Source organism: Poecile atricapillus, chromosome Z (assembly GCF_030490865.1).
Source record: "Poecile atricapillus isolate bPoeAtr1 chromosome Z, bPoeAtr1.hap1, whole genome shotgun sequence".
Taxonomy (NCBI): Eukaryota; Metazoa; Chordata; class Aves; order Passeriformes; family Paridae; genus Poecile; species Poecile atricapillus.
In genome coordinates, this window is record NC_081289.1 from 134205587 (window position 1) to 134231415 (window position 25829).

Here is a 25829-nt window from a genome sequence, read left to right on the forward strand (position 1 = left end):
CTCTAAACATTCCAGAATATTAAGCTCTTTATAAGTTATAGTACCTTTCTCCTGGGGACAGAAGCAGAGATTGAAAAAAAGGAAATGCAAAATTTTTGTAGCTACATGCAGAATTTTAAGGGTATTGGGGATTTCATTTTTCTACTCTGACCTCTGTATTTAATCAGTGTTACCACTTTATAAGGTCTTTAACAAAAAACCAAAAGAAAACAACCCATCAAAAAAATCAAACAACCCAACAATCAATTAAATCCACTAATTAAATTCCCAGTTTATTCTCCCCTTCTTTTATTTATTCTATGTAAACTATCTTCTCAAGACAGGCCTAGTATTGTTGGTTGGTGTGCTCACTGAAATGCCAAATCAGTCAGAAAAACTTACAAATCTCAAGAAAAGATTCAGTGAAAACACTATTTCAATCAGATTATAAGTACACTTCAATTTTATAGGGCATTCTTAGGTCTTCAGATATAACAAGAAAGTGTACATACAAGAAGGCTTGATCAGATGACTGTAGAGCTACACAGCCCAGAGGAGGGTAAGCCAGGAGAGGCCAAAAGGCTAGATACAGAGTGAGGTCACCTCAGTTGGTTCAGGAAAACAAGCTAACTCTAACTGCAACTTACCATCCTGATAACATCCTTGAGATAAAGGTTTTAACTGAACCATTAGAAACAATTTTAGAAAAAACCCAATCAAAGTGAAACACATTTTTTGGTTCTTTCATATTTTAAAATTTAAAAAGTGGGGTGATTCCAGCATTTTTAATCCCTTATAATGTGTATCATTGCTGTACTTAGAAATAAACTGCAATGCAAATAAAAGTGGGTAATATATTAAAGTCATTAGCTTTCATTACTTGCATCAGATTACCTTGAATGTGCCTGAAACTTGGAAAAATTAGCAAAATCAGCAAAGCATGCTTATTAAAGTAGCGTAAATTTAGCGAGCCTAGTATATTGCCTTCAGGCATGATAGCATCCGTGTTTCCACGGCAACTGGTCTTGTCCATTCCAATTCAGTGTTTAAAGGAACTCTTGCACCAGAGTCTGATCAGTGACTTCCACCAGTAGTAACCTCACCTACAAATGCTTAATTCTGAAAAACTATCCATAGCTGGAAACTCATTATTTGCATCCTGACGGTCTGTTATTAGACATACATGGTCATACATACATACATGTTTAAATACATAACCTGCATCTTCCACTTCAATACTTCAGTATATACCAGAAGGACATGAAGTGGGTTTTTCCTCCAAAACATCTGCCTTTTTTACTGTGAGCAATTAAATTCAATTGCTGAATATATACTTCCACTGTTTCTTGGAAAGCCTTCAATTTCCAACAGTGTAACAACAGAATTGCTTAGAAGAAGCATCTAAGGTCACTAAGTCCAATTATCCTCAGACAGACAACTGAGCTAAAAAATCTTTCTTACACTTTATATATACAAGATGCCTCTTTAAACTGCTCTTACTGTGAGGGTGGTTATAGGACCTCACTATGTAATAATAAATCTCCTCCTAGTTTTCACTAGAAATTACTTTTTGGTCACATCATAATAATGTGGTTTTGTGTCAGTATCAGTTTGTAATGTAAATAGTTATTTTTCTTTCCTTCCATTTTGTCTTCCTGATGTACTTAAAGTCAGCATACACACTTCATATGCTCCTTTTTCAGGCTGAACAGCAAAGAAAAAAAGACTCAGGTTCAGCTGCTTGTTTTTATTCTAGACATCATTTTGTGCAACTATTAACTAGCTCAAAATAAATGAACAAGGTTTCAAGTATATTCAGTATATTCTGCAACTCTCTTGATTAGTTGCACATCAGGCTAATCCCATGTCTGTCTTTTCATTGAAGATGATGGGATGCATGTTTTAGAAGTACTTTAACATTTATATGTTTGTCTTTATTTGTGTGATAAACAGATATGTTACTAAATTATATTGCAAATTATGAATTCCTGTATTTTGTTTCCTTAAGGGTTTTTTTAACCTCCATTTCATGTTATGCTTTAATATGCAGGGTATTTTTGGGATAGATTTTAACTATTTAAGCAATACCAAGGCTAACATATTTAATGGCAAGTCTGATTTTAAACAGATTTAACTGTAAGAACTTCTAAAATAAAAACCTTCTTAGAATGTTGAAAATTCATGTATTTACCAAAGAGGTAAAGCATACTAAAGACAAGAAAAAGAAGAGTACTTACGGTCTGTAAGACTAGCAATCCCTGCAAGAGTAGTGATGGGAACATGAGGCATATCCCCATTCATCCTGAAGTTCTGGGAGAGTAGTGCCTACACAGATATTTCAGTTCAGGTGCCAGCTATCATTACTTCCCATCTCCCAAGCACTAAACACAAAACAAAAAGAACAAAACCAAATAAAATCTCTCAGTTGACTTCCTTAAAATTTTACATTCATTAACATAAGTGAAACAAACCATACTACCTTTACTTGTATACTAAAGAAATTTTTTCAAGAGTGGGTAGAACAGTGTCGATTTTAAGTAATAGGTGGCATTAGCCAGCTAAAAAGCAAGCTTCCTTCTGGTCTCAGAAGCAACCCCTTCACCAAAAAAGATGCAAGATAAGGCAATGTTAAAAAAAGTTTGGTCAGGTTATACAATATGGACTCAAAAACTGGTAACAAAACTTCTGTTAATTCATGCTGAAGAGTGATAGCGCTTAATGCATAACCAGTTTCAGTGATTAGCTTTTATATTCACTTCCCAGTTTTGCAGAAGGAGGCATTTTCATAAAGGGACTAGCAACACTAAAAGGAGTAATTTACAGATTCAAAAATAAAGGAGCAAACATATTGACAAATACAAAATCTAAGTACATTATAAAAGTAGTAGCTATTTCAAAATTGATTTGACAATATCTCTTCAATATATAACTCTGTCTGGTCAAACTACCAGAAATTACTCCTCCTGGGGAAAAAATGAAGTTTTATCACCACTGAACTAACTCATTTATTTCCTGTAAAACATCACATTTTATATTCGACTACAGAAAAAGGAATTAGTTCACTTGGATTGCACTAATTATAAAGATCCTAAATGTAAGGAAGTCTACACTGCTAAAAAACCCTCAAAAACTGCAGTTCCAAACCATCAAAAATTTACAAAAATCACACATTACAATCCCCTAGTATATAGTGAAATTGACATGACTTTTCTTATGTCATTAAAGGAATTTGATATGCGGTTACCTGTTGCAGACAGGCATGTGTGTTGACACAGCTTGGGAAATAGTAGAGTCCTTACATAAGCATTTCTCTTATCTACTGAATGCTGAAATCATTATTTACTTACTATACAAGCCTACATTTTTGAGAACTGTGTATAAAATACATCTAAACCATGAGATCCTTATAATTTCCTTAATAACATTTCTTAGTAACATTCCTTCTTATGCCACACCAACATGGCAGCATATGGCAATATATACCAATATATAGAACTCCACTGCTTATAAATACATATTTGACTATGTAGAGTCCAAGACAAGGAAAACAAATGTTCTAAGTCTTTTTGTGCTCAAAAGTTTTCATCAGACAGTGTAATTACCTTTTCAAAGTTTCCCTATCTGCATATTCTTTGAAAAAAATACTGAGGTTAAACAGAACTGACAGTGAGTTGACTTCTTCTGCTGCACCTGCCACTGTCTCATTCTGACCTAAATTACGTTTTTTAAAATTAAAAATATACATTGCAGATACAGAAATCTAGTCAGAAAGGAAAATACTATAGACTACGGATAGATACGCTATGTGGATTGCTGTGTTTGGGGTTTATTTTTTAATCCAAGAAAAAACTTCCCTCAGAGCAGCTTCAAGTACTACTTGATACCCAAGGGTTTTTTACCCTGAATGAATACAAATATATGCAAAATTTCCATGGTTGCCTAGTTCCACAAATAAGCAATTCTTAAAAATAAATTTAAAAAATTAAACACTCCAGAAGAGTCCCATAATGAGCCTGCAGCCAAACCCACAGAAGATAATACTTTTAAAATCTAAGTTTTCACTGAAAGCCTAGAAATTAAAGAACAACTTTCACACATAAATTTGATTTACTATAAAAATGTTATGTCTGATGACTTCTCCTAACTGAAACTGCCTCAAAGGAAAGGCCACTTCACTATCCAGTATTATTGGAAATTTTTATGTAGCACAGACACAATGAAATATAAATCTATTCACTTTCACTTCCATATCAAGTGAGAAAGTTGTTAACACAGAAGTTGTCAGTCCTAATTCAAGTTAATTCCTAATTCAACTATTACTGCCACAATAAAGAAAATTATACAGATATTTTATGGGAAAAATTCCTCCAAAACCAGACACTTAAAATTAGAAACCTTTTCCACAGATACATGATAAGAAATCTGAACCTGGCAAGGTTCAGAACTCAGAGTGCAGTAAGTGCAGTGAGCAGGGGAAAAGTAAACTTTCTTTGTAAGAGAAGACTAAAAGGGGTTGGTTTGTTTAACTAACAAAACAAAGGTCAAGAGGGGATATGGTTGCTCTCTTTAAGGCGGTCAAAGAAGGTTACTAAGAAAGAAAGCCACAGAGCAATACTAACACAGCAATAAATGAGCACATAAATACAAGCAAGAAGAAAACTAGAACAGACTTTTTCATCATCAGAGCTGCCAACTTCTTGAACAACCTTACCTTAGTAGAGATAAGCAACACCACTACTCCAAAGATGGATTGTACAGATTGTTACAGAAGGGACAGGATGTAGTTGTCTGCATCAGCTTGGGGGCTAAGCATGGCAATTCAAGAAGTCTGACATTATGAAGGTTTTGTAAGCATGATGAAATGAATAAACAGGTGAGAGTAAACAAGAGAGAAAGAGAGACTGATGAGATTAAGTGATGGGATTAGTTTACAAAACAAACACAATATGAAGAAACCACATAGTAAAATCTGGGTCTAAATACTACATCTGTTGTGCTGATGGCAAAGTCGTGTCTGTTATAAAACTGGCAAACAAGGTGGGATTCAACTCCGGAAGCAGAGACTGAGATCCAGTGAAACTACAACTCAAATTTGATGCCACTGAGAACATCAATAGACTCAATCATCTGAAGACTTTAAAATCTCCAGCAGTTAGGGAAATAAAGATTGACAGCTCAAGATGGTATAGATTGTTCCATACAAAACATCGGTGCAGCATATAACAATAGCTTGACTGCCAGACAAGTTTTGTTGGAGTTTTCTCCCCTACCTCCATTCCCCAAATGAAAGAGGGGTTAAAAGTACTAATTTAGCAGCTCACAACTAGTCAAGAAGAATAACCATTTTCAGTATCTCAAAATTTTCCATTGCCAGGCTTGTTCAGTAACTGTTAACAATAGTGTAATATTTAACATAACCCCTTAACTGAAAAAAATGAAACAGTTATTGTTATTGTTAGTTAACTCTATTGTTACATAGTTAACTATATAGTTATACTATATACTATAGTATAACTATAACTAGTTAGTGTAACTACAGTTATTGTTAGTTACTGGCTGAATTAAGGAAATCAAAGATCTGCACTGGAAGGCTTTTAATCAATGCATTAGACTGTAGTCCAGCAGTTCAGACAGAGTACAAGAAATACAGTCTATATAAATGTATGAGGTCTTGTATATTCAGTGTAGAGATACTTATGCTCTTGCTTGTTTTTAAGAAAGAACAGATACCATACAAGACATTTTAGGGAGGAAGGAACTCCCTAAACAGTATACAAAGGAAGCAACACAAAGAACCCCTCAGTGAAAGGAAAATAGAGAAATGGCAGCATATCTAAAGAACAACGTGTGAAAATTTATCATCATAATATACACTAATAATGAAAAGCCAAGCCAACATAGCAAGGAAACTATTATTAAACAAGTTTAGGTAATAGTTAATAAGTTTAATTTAAATTTAAATTTTTAAATTTAATTTAATTTAAATAACAAATTTAAAGTGGTTTTTTTTAAAGTTATCCTTTTCCTTGTTTTTTTTTTTTTTTTTTTTTTTTTTAAATTATCTATATTGTCCTTTATTGCAAAGGTAAGATTAAGGGAGGAAGAGAGGATGAAAGCTGGGAACAAGCTAAATACAGACATCAGCATCCAGCAAATAGAAGCTACAAGCATAAAAGGAAAAGAATAACAACAACCCAAGCAAAAAAAACAAAAAAAATTACCCTTCAAATAAGAAATAGAAACAAACTGCAGTTGTATGTTTTCATATATTGAAGCATTTAACTATCAGTTGAATGATAAGACGACTCTGATCACTGTTTATCATATTAAGGTACAAGCTCTTCATTTAGGAAACATTCCTCTTGGTTGAGAAACCGTTTATCTCTAACAAAAATACCAGGTTTTCCCCAGCTTTGCCATGTGCATGCATGAGAAGAGTAAAACACAAAACAAAAGGAAAAATCTGTTCATGCAGCAATACAAAAAGGCTCAGCAGCAAAGCACAGATAAGTAACCAGTCTCAGAACTGGACAGTTCTTCAGATTTAAAACAATGTATTATATATAAGTAACCTGATGTTTTCCAAGAAGTAAAAAAGGGGATTAAAATTAAACTTTAAAGACAAGCTATGATAATAGATATCTGTGTTTTTCTTTTAAAAATACTATTTTACTTCTATAAAGTGGAGTACTTCAAATAGTCTTGTTTTATTTCACTTCAATTACGAAATCTAAGTATTATGAAAAGTATTTTAAAAAAGCAGTTTCAGTTTCCTGTATGTTGAGTAATATCATATAGATATAACCACAGCACCATGATCTGGATTTCTTCAGTTTCATGAGCAAATTAAAACAGTATAACTATGTATTAGCTAATTCATAATTTAGATGAAGAGTGAACATTTTCTTTTATTTTAAATCAGCAAACTTGCAATCACAAATTTATGAATCTTTGTCTCATAGTCAGTTTTAAACTTTGACATTTTGAAATAAATTACTTTTCTTGTTTGTACTTTTGCTTATTTTTCTACGTATATATCAATCCATAAACTATCCTTTAAAAAATTGCATAAAGAATGAGAATCACAAATAGAACCAATTAATATACTTTAGTTCTCATTCAGGAAAGATACTGTGACTGAGGTACATCATACAGATTTATCCACAAGAGGGCAGATTTCTGGTTTCTATTCCAGAACTACAGTTTTATTCAATGGCAGTGAGTTTCCAGAACTAAATGCTTTCAAAAATACCTCCAAAAACATACTAAAGAAACAAATATAGTTGACAAAACATTATACTTAAGTATGTGGGGAGAGGCAAGCATATACATTTATAATGTAAAGCATTTAAAGCTAATTCAATCTCAGAAAAAGTCAGTATTGGAAATGAAGAGTGAACATTAATTAATCAGCTGCCCAATGCAGCTGTCTAAGGTTAAAATAGTAACGCAAGTAAACATGAAGCTACTGTATATTTATTTAAGTTGACTGCCAAAGAGGTGGTTGCAGCATGTGAGCAAAGAGGGTGTATAAGCAAGGATGTGGGTGTGTGGGTGTGTGTGTGTGTGGGTGTGTGTGTGTGTCTGTGTGTGTCTGTGTATATTAGTGAAATCTGTATGTTTCATTCATAAAGTGATCAGGCAGCAGAAACACTGATGCTGACAAAACAACTGAAAAATGAAAGGGTTTGAGATAAGGATTACCTAGTACAGCTTCTAAACCAGAATTAGCATAACGTGTTTTCCTATAGTAGGTGCCCAGTTCATCACAATCATTGTAAGAAAAAAAAGTGGAAAGTACTATACTGTACAATTGTAAGCTGCTTATCAGTATAAAGAAATCTTTAGGGGAAAAAAACTAAAGCAACCAGTTTCTTAATATTTAACTACTATTACATTCCTTTAGTCTCTGCTGCTCTAATCTGATAAACAATGACACTGATGTCTCTCCTGCCCAGGTAATATCAGTAGTAGTGACGCCACAGAACACGAAAAGTCCCAGTACAATCAGTGGAAGCACAGAATGAATGAGATTGGACTGTGGATTCAGCAAGACACCGCCTAATGTAAGATCACACATATTTCTACCAGGGTGAGCATCAGTCGTGCTCTGAACCTGTAATAACTCTTCCTGGGGGAACAGAGAAAGGGAGTTGACGCAATTGGACCACACCCAGAATCAGACCAAGCCATTTGTAGAGAACAGATGCCTATAGGCAATAAGCAGCTCCCCTGATCTGTGGGACAGTGGGACTGAGTGCACCCATGGCAAGTTTGCCGATGACTCTGAGCTATGATGCAGTGTCATGCTGGAGGTAAGAGGTGTCATCCAGAAGGACCTGGACAGGCTTGAGAAGTGGGACTATGCAAACCTCATGAAGTGAAGCTTATTGTGAAGATTAGTCATGATATTAACCATCACAGAGAAACAAACACAAAGGGAAAACACCAACCTACTCCAGCAGTTCATACATTTATTTCTCACCTGCAGTACATATTCCACACATGATTTTTACTCCAGCCAAGAAAGCAAAGCTCTTTTCAGTGAGCATAGCCCTTGACCTTGCTCAGGCACAGATGCAGTAGCTGATATTAGATACAGTTCATTTTACTGGAAGAAAATAGTTAAGGGATGTATAGAACAGCAAAAGCAAATCAAAGAGTTCATTTAAGTCAGCTCTGTCAAATGGAGAATACCCATCTTCATTAATAAAATAGCTGTGACAGATATTGGGAAGGAAGTAGCAGCTTGGTTTTTTTTACTTTCTGGAATGTCTTTTGTTAGCTGTTAGTAGGGCTGCCCTTTCCTAAACACAGTTGTATACTGACTTCTACTTGTATTTTAAAGACTTTTTGATCTTTTATTAGGCTGGAACTTAACTAGACTAAAAGCCTAATGATTAAACGCTGAACAAAAACCTACTTAAAACAGCAGTCTCTTCCAATTTTTAATCTTGCATTTCTGACCTTGAACTCTCTCAGATACTTCATAACCTTTACAAAACAAAACTGGTATGAAATTAACCTTTTGAAGCAGCAGCTGATTTTACCAAGTCTTCATGACACACAATTTTTGCCTCTTTTTTGACTTTGAAAATTAATTAAAATCCCTCCAAACTTCTTCCATACACTAAGAAAACAGATGCATCAGTTTCTTTTCCATTTCTTTAGTAATCCACAGTAAACACCAACACAAAATTCTATATAAACAGATTTACAGAGCTGCATTTCAAAAACACATCACTGCCTCTTCATATTGGAATTAATGAATTAATACTGACCACCGATACGTTATTTTGTTTATCCTAATATTCATCTTGTTGCCCATTTTTCAACTTTAATTTCTCTCACATACAAGAGAGATGCTATATAGCACTTCAGGGAGTTAAGATGCTTCTCTTCTGAACTGCTGTATTACTTCCCCTCATCGTCTCAATACAATGAAGCAATTCCTCCAGGTGAAGACTCTCAACTAGCCCTCTGTAATATATCCAGTTTCCCTCTCTCATATCAAATCCACTCCCACACATCTCAGCTGCTGGATGAAGAGACAGCACATGCTGCAGACTCTTTCTCAGTGGGAACACAAGAATCTCCTCTATTCAACAACCAATTTTTACAAACAAAACTGTCTTGAGACTTCCAGCCCTTGTAAATGATAACTCAAATTTGCTGATGTTTTCCCAAAATTATTAGGCTGAAGGACTTACATATAAAGAGGTGACTAATGATCAATAGGTAGAAAATTAGTAAATTAATCAGTGTTTATAGTGACTGTGCAGAAACACAAAGATCTTTGGTTATATTATCCTGCTGTACACATTTGCAAAATTACAGCAATGTAATTATTTTTGTAATTATATAGCTACTATTTCACTACTGAAAATGTGTTCTGTTTGTTTCATTTTACACAAGGTATTATATATTGTTTATGCAGCATATGGGCAGATACACTCTCTAAAGGAAAGTATGCTAACATTTAAGAGACAAAAATCCCCTAAATAATCAATGGAATTAAACGTTTTAATTAAGCTTACTAATCTTGCAAAAACATATTGCTTCAAAAGGTTGAACACAAGAGCAAAGGTAACTTGCAAAAAAACCCAACTGAAGTGTTAGTGTCTAATAAATACAGTAACTGTGTAGAAACTTCAAAAGGTCAAATTTTTCATATGTTTGATAGCTGTTTTTAGTTAATGTTTGTGTTCCAAAATTGAGAATTACATAAGCCTTTTGAACACACACCATCCAATCTAGCAATGTTAAAACTGCAGAGCTCCGTGGCTTTGTGACTAGTTAGTGTCAGGATTCCCTGATGTCTTCCTTTACGGCATTTAAAAAATTATCTTCCTATCCTATTTAGTTACAATCCCTATTAACATTATAAAACAAAGAAGTCACAATTAAGCCTGTAAAACAGTGTCACTAGACATCCAAGATAGTCCTTTTTCCCAGTTCCACACACACTCTGGTCAGCTAAACTATTGAAGCACAATGAGCTCAAAGACATAGCACAGAAAAAAATAGAGAATAGAGCCAGGGGAAAAAAAAATCAAACATGTTAAAAAAGTTATTAATAAACCCTGAAGCATAGTGCATGCAACATACTGTGTTGGAATAACTGTTAATGAACTAAGCTCAAATGAAGAACAGTTTACCATGAGCAGTGTGGGCTAGACAGTAATGAACCAGAATCTCTCAATAGCTAGGAAAAATATTATTTTAGGTTTAGGTGTTTGGTCCTCCTAGCTCTGGGGATGGGTTCACAGTGGTACCTGCGAAAGTGCCCTGTGTAATTCTGAACTTGTGTTGCTGCTGCTAGTTCTCCTGCAGCTGCAGCAAAAACACAACAGAAGTTTCCTTTCCTCACAAACTGTACTGAAAGGAGGGATATATTTCCAAATAAAAAAATTCCTCCAAAGTGGTGTCTCTTTCACCAACCATCTTCCACATCTTACTCTTGATAGCTTGCAGATGTTACAAATCTGAACCAAAACTACACAAGAATTGCACCGAGTAGTTAGCAAAGCTGCTCACAGCCTAAGGCAAACTCACAGGTTCCATCAAGGTTAAGCCTTGCAACTTGCAAAGTTTTCAAACTTACCACTGTCAGAATATAAACAAACACTCAGTCAAGAACAATTAGATGAAATTATGCTGGTCATGCACAAAAAAAGCTTGGGGATTTTTAATGTGTGGCCTGTCCATGTTAAATATTCTCAGTTCACCTTCACTGGGTACTGCAGCAATACAAAGAAACGCAGAATAGCTGTCAACAGTGAAAACATACTTGTATAAGTAATAATTTAGAGCAAAACAAGTGGTAATTATTTATGTGGACAGGAATGTTATGACCCAGTTAGTATAAAACAAGTACAGCGAAGCACACTACATTATATAAGTAGTGAAAATATCCTTTTCATGGAAATTCCCTAAAACATGCATCTGATTTTTTTTCTTTAACAAACTTTAGTAACTAAAACCAGTTGGGAAATTTTCTTCATACTTGAGTAGAGCTCCAATACAACTTAATTTTACAGTAAAATAAAACCAACTGAATTTAAGCTACTAATTCTGAAAGATAATATAAACTCAAATGCTTAATGTAGCTCAACTAAACCACTTTAAATTAATTCCTCCAGTTAATTTACATTAAAAATCTTAAGTACTGTCACATAGACAAGGATTGAGAAACTTCTTCATTTCTAATTATTTGAACAAAGTCATATATCTTGAAATAGTTCAGCTGAACACAAATAATACACCTATGAACTAGCTTCACATTTGTTTTTCCAAGAAACAAGAACAATTTTAAGTTACATATATTACATAAATATATATATTACGTATTACATATATACATATATACATAAATTACATATATATACATATACATATATATTACATATATACATAAATTGTAAATTTCCTGTTAGAACTTCAGGCACAAACTTACCAGTCAAAATAAAAGTGTATTGAACATAGAAAACAGAAGATTAGCTATGCCATTTCAATATTGAACTGTTGTCAATCTAGTAGATTTTACTTTCACCTTAAAAAGCAGAGCAGATCATAAACTGTGACGCAAAGAGCTAAGAATTGAGGAATGGTGCAAAAAATTTCACTTCATTTGCAGACTTCTTTGGACATGGCCCATTTGTCATGGCTATCTCCTCATTTCACAACAATTCCACAAAGTACAAGGCTGGAAGAGACAAGCCAAAGAGCATTCTGAACAGTCCATGAAATTAATGTGATTACCGACCAAACAAGTTATCTTTTGCTGACCTTTTTTACACATCCAAAATTGATGTTTTTAAATGCAATGTCTTTTACTCTAGTGTGGTTTTATTCTGTTCCTTTAGGACTATGTTTCATCAGGTGTTTTACAAAATTACAAGGATGAGGCTGAGCCACAGAGTTAGAAAGCTGCAGTTCAGCTCCTCAGACAGGTGGATGTGCAGACATGGATGCACACTTAGAGACCTGTGAGGTAGATGGAAAATTGAATTGAGATAAATCTAAGCAGTAACTCCAACTGGGATTCCCATCCTGTTATGGAATTTGGCTTCTGCTGATGTGGAGGACAGCACAAAGACAAATAACTAGAAAGGAAGACAGATACACTTCCCAAAACATTTATTAACACTTGAAAACAGCATCTAGCTGACTGAAGGCACAATACACAAGCTTACTGTTCCCTGACCTGTCTTTCTCCTGCTCCAAATGCATATAATTTACCTCTGTCCACAATTAATCCCATTACTGCATAAAAAACGGTTTGCCCATACAGATATTTCTCTAAAGTTCTCCTTTTCAGTATGCAACAGATATGCATATGCATATGTGCATATACGCACATGTGCACATATGCAACACAAAGAACAGCAAAAAACAAGTCACTTTGAATTTGACAGGACTGTAAGCTGCCATCACCTCTGCAGCTGAACAATGCCTTTCAGTACCAAGGATGTAAACAGTTCATGACAATAAATACCAAAGACATTGAACACATTTCTTTTCCCTTCTTTGTTCCCCCACACTCCTTATCCTTTGAAGGAGAAGGAAGGAATAGAGAACTACTACTGTGTTTATGCATCCAGGTGTTACATGAGGTCATTGGGTGGAGACAGGAATGACATGAATTCTCAGAGATCCATGCGACACCAGCAACAAGTTTAATCTGGTTGCCCCTTTCTATAGGGTGTTTGAATCTCCCAGGCTCAGATAGCTGATTGGTTGGGATCTCTATCTCACTCTGCCCAGACCTCTGGCCAGTGGTGCGCTTGCATTTAAACTGCAACAGGGCTGGCTGAGGGTCCCCTATAAGTTATCCTTGGACTTGTTCTGGAACTAACTAGGCCAGCCAAACTGGATTTGTGTTACGGCCTGATTTACCTTGCCCAGTTCATATGAGCTGTACAGTGACAATACTGTAACAAACAGGAATATTTATTTCACCACATTTTTCCCCAAAACCACACAGAATACTGAAGGAAGTGACCTCCAGAGGATATCTTATCTTGAGTTCCCACTCAAGCAAGAACACCATGATGTCCAGAATACTGGAGGGGGGTTGGTGGAACATAAACTCGCAGCATGGTTTTTTAAAAAAAAATCCACGGACTCAAATTGACTATGCACTTTACTTTGTTTGGTTGTAATCTTTATTAAAGCTGACATAGAAGTACCTGATTTGCTCTATAACAAAAGAAATTCAAAGACAATTCAACCATTGAGACAAATTATTTTAATAGAGTTAGGGAAAAAAGCATTTCCCAAAATCTAAGGCTCCCTATTCACAAAGTGTAAACAATCCATAGAGCAACACTGTATTAGCAAAATTAGTATTTTTAATGACTGCAGAATACTCTATTTTTGAACTACTCTAGTAGTCATTCTCTCCATTTTCATTTTAAGAGCAAGCAGTCTTAGATTACAAAGACCTCAAGGAAAGTAACATTTCTAATCTTGACAGTGACTGCAACAAAGCAAAAACTTCTCCTGAAGTTCACTCTTATCTTTGGATCAAGTAAGTTAAAATTAACCACATAACCATAGACCAAGAGTAAATACAGTTAGTAAAGATCACCATAAGCTACAAGGGCATCAATAATTGAGAAACTGTAACAAATTATGCAAAGAATTAAGTCTAAACTAAAGTTTATTTTCCAAACCTATCCCATATAGTAGTTTTTACTTTTGGCTTTTAATTCTATTAATGCATTACTTTGATGGAATGTAGAAAGTCAGTTACTTCCTTGAAGACAGCTAGCATATACAGCAAATAGTCATGTTAAAAAAAAAATCCCTTTTACTATAAAAAACCAAACCAAACCAAACCACCAGAGGCTTTTTAAAAAGCATCCTGCAGAAAGAAATTAGTATCACAACATCTCCAGTTGGAAGGGGCTTTTAAACAAAATTAGAAATAGCTATGACAGAGACATTTTTTCCTACATGATTAGTGGATGTAATGAAATCTTTTCTATTCTTCTCAATTCACAGATTCATGGAACTGTAGAAGAATCAGCTTTCACCTTTAAGTGCTTTTAGTATGAGCCTAGTCTTGCTTTGACAAATATGGAGAACTTCGGTTAAATAAGCTTTCCATAACCAGATGAAGTTGCAAGATAAACACATCCAAGTATCAAACTTTTCTATTTGCCTCGTCAGAATAGCTGTAGTTTAGATTTCTCCTTCTGCAGTAACCCTTCCCTGAAATCACCAAATACAATGTCTTTCAACTGCTGAATTAACCATTATTCACACTCAGCATACAGATTCACAAACAAAACGTTTGATTCCCAAGCCTTGAAGGAACAAAATACTTTGGTAAATTGTTCAGTTCTTCCTAAGTAACTTTTACATCTCATCTGACACACCTGAAACTTCTTTTACAGGTTTCAAAGTAAGTCATAGCCTTTGCAACTGCAACAGAAAATACATGGCTGGCACAATGACCGTCTGATTTCCCTCAATTTAATGCAGTCTTCCAGCATAACTTTGCAGGCCAGTACCATCTCCCAAGGGAATTATTCCTAATTAGCACACAAAATTTGAGAGTATATTATCCAGAGTTTGAATGAGTGATGCTGAAAATCACATTCCAGGTTAATCTCAAAAAAACCCCAAAAAATCCCAAAAAACAAACAAAAAAAAACAAACACAAAAACCAAAAACCAAAAAAAAAAAAAAAAAAAAAACCCAAGAAAAAAAACTTAAGTCACCCAACCAACTAACCCACCCACACTTAAGATATTGGTTCTTAGAAATGACTTTAGTAGACCTCAGATCTTCTTGGAAAAATGGAAGTCCTTCAGGATCACTCCTCAGCAGAAGTTTTACAACTAGATGTAAAAAGAAATGGAAATGCCATTGCTCTCAAGCTGATTCCAAGTTCTAAGCTGAGAAGGCAATTTTGGTATCTAGCCTCCATAAAGCAGACAAAACCTCTAATAAAAATGCTATTTCAATGTCCAGAATATTATGTGAGACAAGCGATCTTGGAAAGATGTAAGCAGTCAGTCACGTCCATAAAATTTCCAGTAAGTTTGTCTAACTCTTTTGATGTAAATTTACTTAGAATGATCTCATTGCTTATTAACACACACTGGAAAAAAAAGGGTCCCTAATATTAAAGTGAAGTTGAGTAACATACACCATTAAGGGTGAATATAATCTATGATATACACAAATAAATCCTACCTGGAAAAAAATCTGAGATAATAATTTTAGGAAATTGGAAAGATTCACACTACATGTCTCTAAGGTGATAATTCTCTCTAGAGTAATTTGGAGCATAGTTCTTTTTGGAAAGGATTTAGAGGACCCAGATTACATTTTTTTCCTAATCATGAATGACAATGCCTACTTAATCAGTAAGTACAAAAATTAGAGAGTACAGCTTGCCATTTATGAAGCAGAGTTTTTCTCAATTGTTAAACTCCAATGAAGTTGTAGAGGGGGGCCCATACAAACCTCATGAGGTTCAACAAGGCCAAGTGCAAGGTCCTCACATGTGTCGGGGCAATCTCAAACACACACAGAGGAAGAACTTGTGGGTGCTGGTTGATGAAAAGCTGGACATGAGCTGTCAATGAGAGCTCTGAGGCCAGAAAGCTAAACATGTCCTAGGTTGCATCCAGAGCAGTGTGGGCTGCAGTGGAAGGAGGTGATTTTGCCCCTCTGCTTCGCTGTCAAGATCTACCTGGAGCACTGCATCCAGCTCTGAGGTTCCCAATATATGAAGGACAAAGACCTGCCAGAGCAAGTCCAGAGGAGGCCACCAAGAGGCTCAGAGGACTAGAGCACCTCTGCTATGAAGACAGGCTTGACAGAGTTGGGCTGTCCAATCTGAAGAAGAGAAAGCTCTGGGACAACTACAGTGCCTTCTAGTACTATCAAGGAGCCTACAGGAAAGCTGGAGAGGGACTCTGTTACAAGGACATGCTGTTGTTAAGGACAAGGGGAAACAGCCTTAAATTGATGTCAGGAAGAAACTCCCTGAAACTTACCTCCTGTGAGGGTGGTAAGGAACTGGAACCGGTTGCACAGGGAAACTGTGGCTGTCTCTTTCCTGTATGTGTTCAAGACCAGGTTGGAAGGGTTTCTGAGTAACCTGGTCTAGTGGAACGTGTCCCTGCCCAGTATAGGGGTTTGAACAAGGTGATTCCTAAGGTACCTTCCAACCCAAACCATTCTATGATAACAAAACCCAAGGTAAATTTCCAGAGTTCAACAGCAATGCTGGTTTTTTTCAGCATTGTTCATGACATTTAGTAACTTTCTTTGAGTTACATTTTACAACTATATGTTTTCCTATTAGAATTAATGTATCTTCTATTACAATAAGAGCAGGCATAAATCTAAATGAAATTTCTAATCATCATATTTATTCTGTAGAAGGAAATATCAATGCACACTGCGTATGTAAAACCTGTAAAATGGGGTTTTTTTGGGCTCAAAGCACTTATCCTCTATGGCAGAAAGCTGTCATCACAACTTTTACAAACATACCTCTCTGAAGCTGCCCCAGTAATTTAGTGAATACTTAATGGCTTTCCAAGGAAAACAAGAGGAATGAAAAGGATATTTTAATTAGTAAAATTAACACACATGAAAGGTCATATATTTTCTAAGTCACCACATCATACAAAATTTCCTATATATGCTATTGCAAAAGACTTAAAAGCACAAAGGTGATAAAGTACCTAGACAATAAATTGCTGCTTCTGAAATAAATGTGGGACAAAAAATTCCAGTTTAAATGTTGCTTTAGAACATTACTGTACAGGGAAAGCCTTTTACCTCTTCATCAAAAATTGGTCTACACTGGAAGGAAGAGAATGTTTAAAACTGAGCATCTATGCTTGTAAATACATGATAATGATTTAGTTTATTTAATTTTGTAATACAGTCTGTTTAAATACAAGGTTGAAAAACTTTGCAGAAGCATGAATATGATTTTCATACATTTTTAACATGCATCATAGAAATGCTGAATTTATTGCTAATGTCCCGTAGTGTGCACCACAGCCCCACGGCATCATGTCTTCTCCCAGCAAATCTAATCTATAGTCCAGCAGTGTTCCCCATAATTTTTTGCATCACATAGTCCTGACAGACTGCTATCATCATGAACTATCCTTTCCCTACCCCTCTTGGGTATTTGGAAAATCATTACTATACAGTACAAAAATGAATTTGATGCTTGAAGTTTATGATGTCTCAATAGAGGTGCAGGACAGAGGGACATTCTTAAAGTTACTATTGAAATGTTCAGTTGTACAATGACAGTGTATTTTGGCTTGACAGTCAAGGAAGAATATCTTTCAGGCACATTTTTCTAAGAAATTAGGGTGACATGGGATTGGAGGAGGCTACCCAGGTCATCAAGTTTAGCTCCTGCAATGGCCAGAACGATATAGTGGATATCTCCTTCAGAAGAAGCCATATAAGACTCAGTCCATGTACCATTTCAATTTATAACCTAATTTAATCTGACAGCATTACCGTACAGATAGTAGTATCTTTTTAATTTTTCCTTCCCCACACACTTTTTTCTCTCTAGGGAAGAGGAGGTATCAGTCATAGGAATTCATCATGAAGACATCTCCTGTAAACTTTTGACACCTTCTTTGCATATGTTAAATTTTCTCTCATGATTACAACTTTTGTTTATTTTGGCCTTTTTCTCTTTTGGTTTGTGAAATTAGATTTCCTAATGGAAAGCAGTACTTCAGACAGGGAGATCATATTAATGCATTATATAATTTATTAGGAACATTTGTGGAGTCACTTGTTATGAATTTATATGTTTGTGGTGCTTTCTTGACCTAGTAAAGGTGATTTTGCTGGTGGGTAACTTCTGTCAGTGAATATAACAGAATATATAAAAAATTTTCTCTTAATTGAACACGTTGACCTAGGGAATTGTGCTTTTTTATAGATGAAATTTTAAATGCAGACTGATGCACTACGCAGAGGAAAAGTGATCACTTTCCGAGTGCCCAGTCCTAATGAACTATCTCTCATCCCTGATTTGTTTGTACTAGTTAGAAATAGACAGTGAAGTTCTGCAGTCTTCAGCAGTAGAATAAAAGAGAGAAATTTTGTCAGATTTTAGCAGGCAAGGATAGGCTATTTCTCTTTCACTTTAATTTTAACCCCCAATCATTAGTTTATAGAAATAATTTGGGGTAATTTTATTATTCTTTTGTATCAACCTCAGTAAGTTCTAGTTGTTCTAGAAACCACTTGAACTCAGGTATATGTAATTTACATCTGTTACAAGAAAACCAGCCTGTAGTCACACTCAGCGTACTCAAACAATTGCAGTTAAATTGCCATAACTTGGAATCTTCATGAGTTATTTGAAAGTTTGCTTTCTGAGTACAAACATGTAAATACAAGCATGTAAATACATGTTTGTTAGTTTTCATGTCTAATGGGCATTTGAATAACTTTTTCCGATGCTGAAAGTAGGGGTTGGTACAACTACAAGGTCATTCACTGCCTTTTGGGAGGGCTATGCAGTTTTGGCCACTATGTATCTCTTGAGAGACGGTTCTTAATAGCTTTAATTTTCCAGTTTGTTCTTTGATCTTCAGTCCTTTTGAAACTGTCAGATGAAGGCCATCAAATCTTTGTCATTAATGACACGGCTTGGGGCAGCTCCTGTATTTTTGTTGGACTCCTGTATTTGTCAACAAAATATGCTAGGAAGTGGGAAACGGTCTTACCATTCTTGTCAAGACTCTAATGTTGGTGCAAAATTTGGTCAATTGCAATATGACAGTCAATTCTTCTTTACCTGAAGATGTTTGCTGTTTCCTGATATTCTGGGAGTTAGCAGTGGTGCTATTATGTAAAATTTGAGTCTATTTGCCTTGGTTTTAACTGGTAAGACTGTGCTGTAGGAATTGCAGGTACTGAGACCAGCTGGGAAGTCTGAAGCAGTGAAGATTATCCTTGGGTAAAGGAGGATCATGTTAGGGAACATTCAGACAAACTGGATATGCACAAGTAAGTCCATGGGACCTGGTCAGATGCTTCAATGAGTGCTAAGTGAGCTAGCCAACATCAGTATGAGACGATTCTCAGAAATCCTTGAAATGTCATGGCGGTCAGGGGAAGCAGAAGAAAATCCATTTGGGGGAAAGCCTGTTTGTCTTAAGTGTAATCAAACACTGGCAGATGATGGGTTGTGAAAACTCTGGTCATTGGAGTTACTCAAAAGGACACAGGACACAGCCCTGAGCAATCTGCTGTAGTTGACACTGCTGTGAGCAGGGGCATTGGACTAGATGGCCTCCAGAGGTTTATTCCAACCTTAAACATTATAGGATTGTATTAGTTTTTTTAAAAATACGTAATTCTGTTAAGACAAAACTATGTTTGTGTTTTATAATCATCACATCTAGTAAGTGCCAGGTATCTACTAAAAGATTCCTTCATAGCATTACTTTCTGGCTTCAATAACTTAACTCTCAGCTGTATTTTACTGTCAGAAAACAGGAAGTCTTCTTCTTGTCCTACTAAACTAAACAAATCTAGCTGGAATAAATTAAATCACTGCAGTGGGTTTAGCATTGGCTAAAATCACCAATGCACTTACTGGAATTATTTACTCATTTCCTGCTGTGAGATATGAACCAGGAGGAGGGCAAAGCAGGCTCAAAACTTAAAAGGTATAACAAAAACTTAATAGAATAGTATAAAAGAATAGCAAGAATCAGAAAAAATCCTTCAGAACATTTCTCTCTGCCCCACAATCTCTTTTCTTTCCCACTGACAATTTTCAAGATTTTCAAGATTTTCAAGCAGTTACCACCTCTACAACTAGTCTTTCATCAGTTCTTGTAGAGAGACGAGTTTTTCTCATCCATGGAGACTTCTCCACAAGAAACAGTTCTCTCATGGCTTTTCATTTCCACAAATAGCAGCTGCCTGGAAAATCTGCATTTGTGAAGTTCCTCCCATCTCATGCAGCCTTCCCACAGCTGCTTTCATGGGCTATGTCAACTTATGGGGCAATATTTTAAGGTTGAGTTGTTCAAAAGCAAAAGTTCTCTTCATCTATCTCTGAAATCATCTTCATCTGGAAACAGAGGTCTTCCTCTTCTCTCCCTGGGGGAAGGGTCTTCATCACTCATCTCTCTCTCTGTTCAAGCTTATCATGGGATCACAGCTACTTCAACATCTGCTCTGCTTCATTATGGATGCTTCTGCTCACATCTGTACTTTGAACACTCCACCCCCCCGTGCTTTTTCATGAATTAAAGGGGATATTCTAGTGTATCATAGTCCATCTGCATGGCCTTACCAAAAGCACTGTCAGCCCAAGACAAAAGGCATCTCCTCATTCTCCTCCCATCTGAGACTTGACTCCTTCTTTACTGACCTTGGTGTCTTCACTTTGTCCTTTTCCCTCACTCGAGAGAGGATCAGTGTTTCGGATGCTTCATCTGTGCAGTGAAAGTTAATATGTCGCCCATGCCTGTGGGTAGTCACATAATCTCTGCCGGGCTGTGGCTGAAGATGAAAGCTCTTCGGGGGCGTGCTGGGGGGAAGCTAGGATCTACCAGCAGTTTTTAGTCAAACTCAGCAGCAGCAGGATTTTCAGCTGAGCCGCGGGCTGGCCTGGCCGCGCTGCGGAGGGAGACCCGGCCAGTAGCCACTCCCAGGGCGCAGCGGGCCCCAACTCGGCCCGGGCCGGCAGTAGGGCAGGGCTTAGTGTCGGCAAGATGTTAGTAGCCGCAGCCCGGCCCAGCCTTGGCCGAGGCTCCACAGCCTCCTGTCTCCCACCCAGCCGCTGATGGGGTCCGGACCGGCCCCACCAGGATGCGCGGGCCGCTTCGGAGCGGGGCCTGCCCGATCGGCACCCAGCTACATCTTCGAGGCCGGAAGCAAGAGCGATTTTCCCAAGCTAGCCGGTCTTCAAAATGTGAATCTCACAGAGGCGGATCTAGTTTCTTAATGGTTTAATAGGTTGTCAATTCTCAGAGCTTGCCAGCTATTGGCTTTTGCCAGGAATAGAGGAAGCTCTTAGCAGTTTCTCTCACAAAAATCCTTTCCGTGGGTGGCTTCTTCTCTCATCACCAATTGTGAATAAATGCAAAACCAACACATTCACTATCATGTATTTACAAGCGCAGATGTTCAGAGTTTTAGACATTCTCTTCCTTCCAGTACAGAGCAATTTTTGACGAGAGGCAAAGGCTTTACCCATACAGCAACATTCCAATGCAGCATTTTAACTGGAATATGTGGCACATTGTATCTGCGCACTGACTATTGAAGAATTCAAGCTCATAGTACCATCTTGGGTATTACACATTATTCAGAACTTAAAGTTAACTGCAGTTATTAGAAGTTATTATAGAAGAAATTTAAATAACACAGTCTCATTTCCTTAACAGTGACCTGAAAGTGCTATGACTCTTCACACTAAGCAATTCACTCAACATTACCTGCATAGCAGTTTACATGCCTGAGCCTATAAAAGGTGAGGTACTTCATTTAAATTGCAAATGAAATCTTGTATCTTCTGAAGATTTGAGGGAAAAAAAAAAAACCAACAAAAAACAACCTAAGTGAAAACTGTAAGTCTAAACTGTTAGAGTAGGTAATATTTTAAACAGTCAACACCACAGCAGAAATAGAGTGTGAACTGTATCTGGAATAAAGAACGTCTCTACAACTAAATGACTGTTTCTTTAAAGTCATGAAAGATGCAGATGCCAAGAGATGATTTTACACCTTCTAAACCTGCACCTAATGAAGAGCCTCAGAGTGCCTTGTATTCACTAGCATAGATGACAAGGGGTTTTCAGCACTGATTTCAGAAATGGAAAAGCTACAAGGCAATAGTGATGGAAGACATATTTGGCTTCAGAAGACAGTAATAGGAGGAAAATAGCATGATTTCAGTGTTTTTCTTGCAAAATTGTTGAAATCCCTTGTCAGTTAAAACTGCGTAAGAATCAATTCCAAGTGTAGATTACAGAAAGTCATGCATGGCCAAAACTATCTCCAGCTGAACATTTTTCTGATGAAGTGTAGAGGGAAACCAAGGAACTTCTTTCCGTAAGTCCCTACCATGATAGGACAAATACATGTATAGGCCCACCATGTGACCCACTTAAAAGAGTCTCTAAACATGTACAGCATAATACCCTCCCAGCAGCTTTCCTTCCTCATGCCTGAAGAGCACATTGCAGCTCTTCAAAACACCTGCACAAGACAGAGTGGAAATATTCTCATATACCTTCTACAGTGCTGATTCAGAAAGCTTGCAAATATCAAATGATTTCTTAAAGTACGATTGAATACAAGGACGCAAGCAAAAAACTTGCAATCCATATTATCCAGGGAAAAAACTGCTCTCTAAAGAAGAGTCTAAGGCATCTGAAGGCACAGGGGAATGCCTCACAATTCCCTTGTTTATCAAATCAAAATATCACAATTACTGTCCATACTGACTTTGATGCATCTGAGTATATATTTGGTTGGTGATCTATTTCAGTTTCTCAGATACTTTACAAAATCATATCAGTACTTCACAGGAAAAAAAAAAAAAAAAAAAAAAGAGGTAACTGTAAAAAAAAAAATAAATTGGGGAAAAAATCCACTAGCATATTTTCCCACAGTAAGCTGCAATTTGATGAAAACTGATCACCAATGATTAAGAAAATAAAATTGCCCACTTTAACAGCACATTGGTTATATTGGAAAATAACAAAATCAAATATCAAAAGAAGTGCAGAAAAAGGCAAATACTTCTGCAACATGTATGAGATCACAGGATTTAGTGTGACAAAAATCAAACACAGAAAACACTGGGAAACAAATGCAAAAATCTAATACCAGAGACACTGGTAAGGATAAAGAATCACATCAAAGTGTTTGAGTAATGATATTGACTCAGGTATAATGAAACACCTTTAAAAAAGAAGCATTCCTCAGAATGTATTTAATTTTACAAATTACAAATTAAGTTATTAATCAAAAAATTACATTTTCCCATTATTCGTATCAGCTGTTATATATACAATTTATAATTGCAGATAAGCGAAACTACTCCAGTAATTACGGCTGGACATACCAAGCATTTTAAAGTTTCAGGGTACTAATACTGAATCATCATCATCATCCTTCTCTGAACACTGAAACAGAATTACTAAAAATCATGAACAACCAGCATCTCAGTGTAAGATTTCTTCTGAGATGACAAATGGTTTATCACAGCGTTTCTGTGTAACTAAAATCTTGTCTTTTCAAACTTGCATGAAGAAGACGATAAACCCTTTCATTTTTTTCTCATCTAATTGCTTTCAATTTCCCACCAAAATAGCAATTGATTCAGTATCTCACTTCATGAAGAATGCCTTTTAAGAAGGAAATTGTCTCCTCTAATTTAACACTGATCAACAAATAGTAAAGCTTCCTTCTACATCTTTCATGCATTAATTATCTGGAGATTAACAAAATATTAAATTTTTCCATCTTCTGGAGAGATGATCCCCAGGAAGTATGTTTTATTAAAAGCCTATCCTATAAATCACAGCATTGGCTCCTTCTCTGGTTATTGGTAAAGACATCAGATAAATTTCAAATTGGTCAATTCAGATAACCACTTCATGACAACATTATAAAAAATAAGAAAAGCCTGTATCTATCAAATACAAATAGTCAAGACAAGAATCATGCATTATACCCTGACACTTATTTTACACACTTCTGGCTGGTTTTAGTTGGAGTTCTATCTCAGAAAGCTAAACAAATAGTGACCCTTGCAAAATGAAAGCATTTGATAGTTATGTGGTTGTATTTTCCTTTGGCTTTGTCACTTTGGTTTGGGTTTGGGGGTGGTTTTTGGGTGTAGGTTTTGTTTCTTTTGTTTTGTTTTGGTTTTTTTATCTAACTACTCAATAATTCAAGATTCAGTTTTAAATGTTGGCTGCAGGGTTTCTGGATGCAAGAAATTACACTGTCAACTACTGGACTGCTGCTTTACATTACTTGTACAGTTACTGACATACATTTTCATGCTCTTTTAGCTCTGGACACATTGACTATTTTACAAATTTTTAACATTGTCCAGGAATACTCTGCACAATTTTTAAGAAACTGTAGAGCTGTAACCAGCTGGTCAGATGGTTACTGACCTGTAAGCAGCACAGACTGCTTATTTTACATTTTGCTTCATCAGACTACTGAGGACTAAACAAGTAACAGCAGCACTTTTAGACTCCATAATACCAATTTTCTCCTTTGCCCCTGTAAGTTCCAGCAGTCATTGCAGCAATTTCTAAGAGGTCTGTCTTTCATCTCAGTCTGTGTGGACTGATGATTCTATGCAGAATGTTCCTCAAGGAATTCCTTTTTTTAGGTTTGTTGAGGAGACCTCATAGGAGTCTACAAAATCCTCACAAGGGGAAGTGGAGAGGCAGGCATTGATCTCTCTCTCTGGTGATAAGTGGGAACATGGAAATGGCCTGCAGTTCCATCAGGGGAGGTTTAGGCTGGATATCAAAAAGGGTATTTTTCACCCAGAGGGTGGTTGGGCACTGGAACAGGCTCCCCAGAGCAGTAATCACAGCACCAGCCTGACAGAGCTCAACAAGTGTTTGGACAATGCTCTCAGGCATGTGGTGTGACTCTTTGGGATGGCCGCGCAGGGCCAGGAGCTAGACTCAATGACCCTTATACTCCCTTCAACTCAGTATATTCTATGATTCTATAATTTCAAATTCTTGCTTGACAAAGAAAACACATTTGAACCATGGATCACACTAATAATAATGACAATGATGAGGATCTGTCAATGATTCTTGAAGCTTTTGGACATGAGGAAAGTCACTACTGGAGAACCTACAGTTTGAAGTCATGTACTCCTCCTGAAAGTCAGCTGTGGTACTTTTACACTGCACTAGTCAATACATTTCACAATCTTCACCTTAAAAATCCCCAAAAATTCATCAATCTATATGCAGAGAAGTATTTTCAACATTATGAGAACCTGAAGCACTTAATTTTTGCAACAAACAGTACACAGAATAGGAAAGAAAGGTAGGCAAGTCAAGGCAATTTACCTTATAAGCTACCCTTTGCTGTCAATGAAACCTAATAGTTTTTAAAAAATATTTTTAAAAAACTAATAGTAACTAATAGTTGCCTCCACAGTTGTACAGGAGAATGGAATTTTTGTCATTCTAACAACTGTTGAAAAATTTAATGCAAAAAAGCCAAACAAACAAAATTGTACCAATTTAAAACACTGCATATAAAACAGTACCCAGAAAAAAGAAAATTATGTACATACTTTGGGTCAGAAAGGTTTCTCC

At 36.3% G+C, this 25829-nt stretch overlaps 1 protein-coding gene across 5 annotated transcripts in view; it reads right to left on the minus strand.

Annotated features, from left to right (window-relative positions):
- Window positions 1–25829, minus strand: part of NIPBL (NIPBL cohesin loading factor) — a 147143-nt gene that overhangs the window by 93232 nt on the left and 28082 nt on the right. For all 5 annotated transcript variants that reach the window (XM_058864285.1, XM_058864288.1, XM_058864281.1 and 2 more), the window contains exon 2: window positions 2217–2360. In XM_058864285.1, coding sequence (XP_058720268.1) covers window positions 2217–2280 — 64 coding nt within the window. In that variant the 5' untranslated portion in view covers window positions 2281–2360. The remainder of the gene's footprint in view (window positions 1–2216; window positions 2361–25829) is intronic.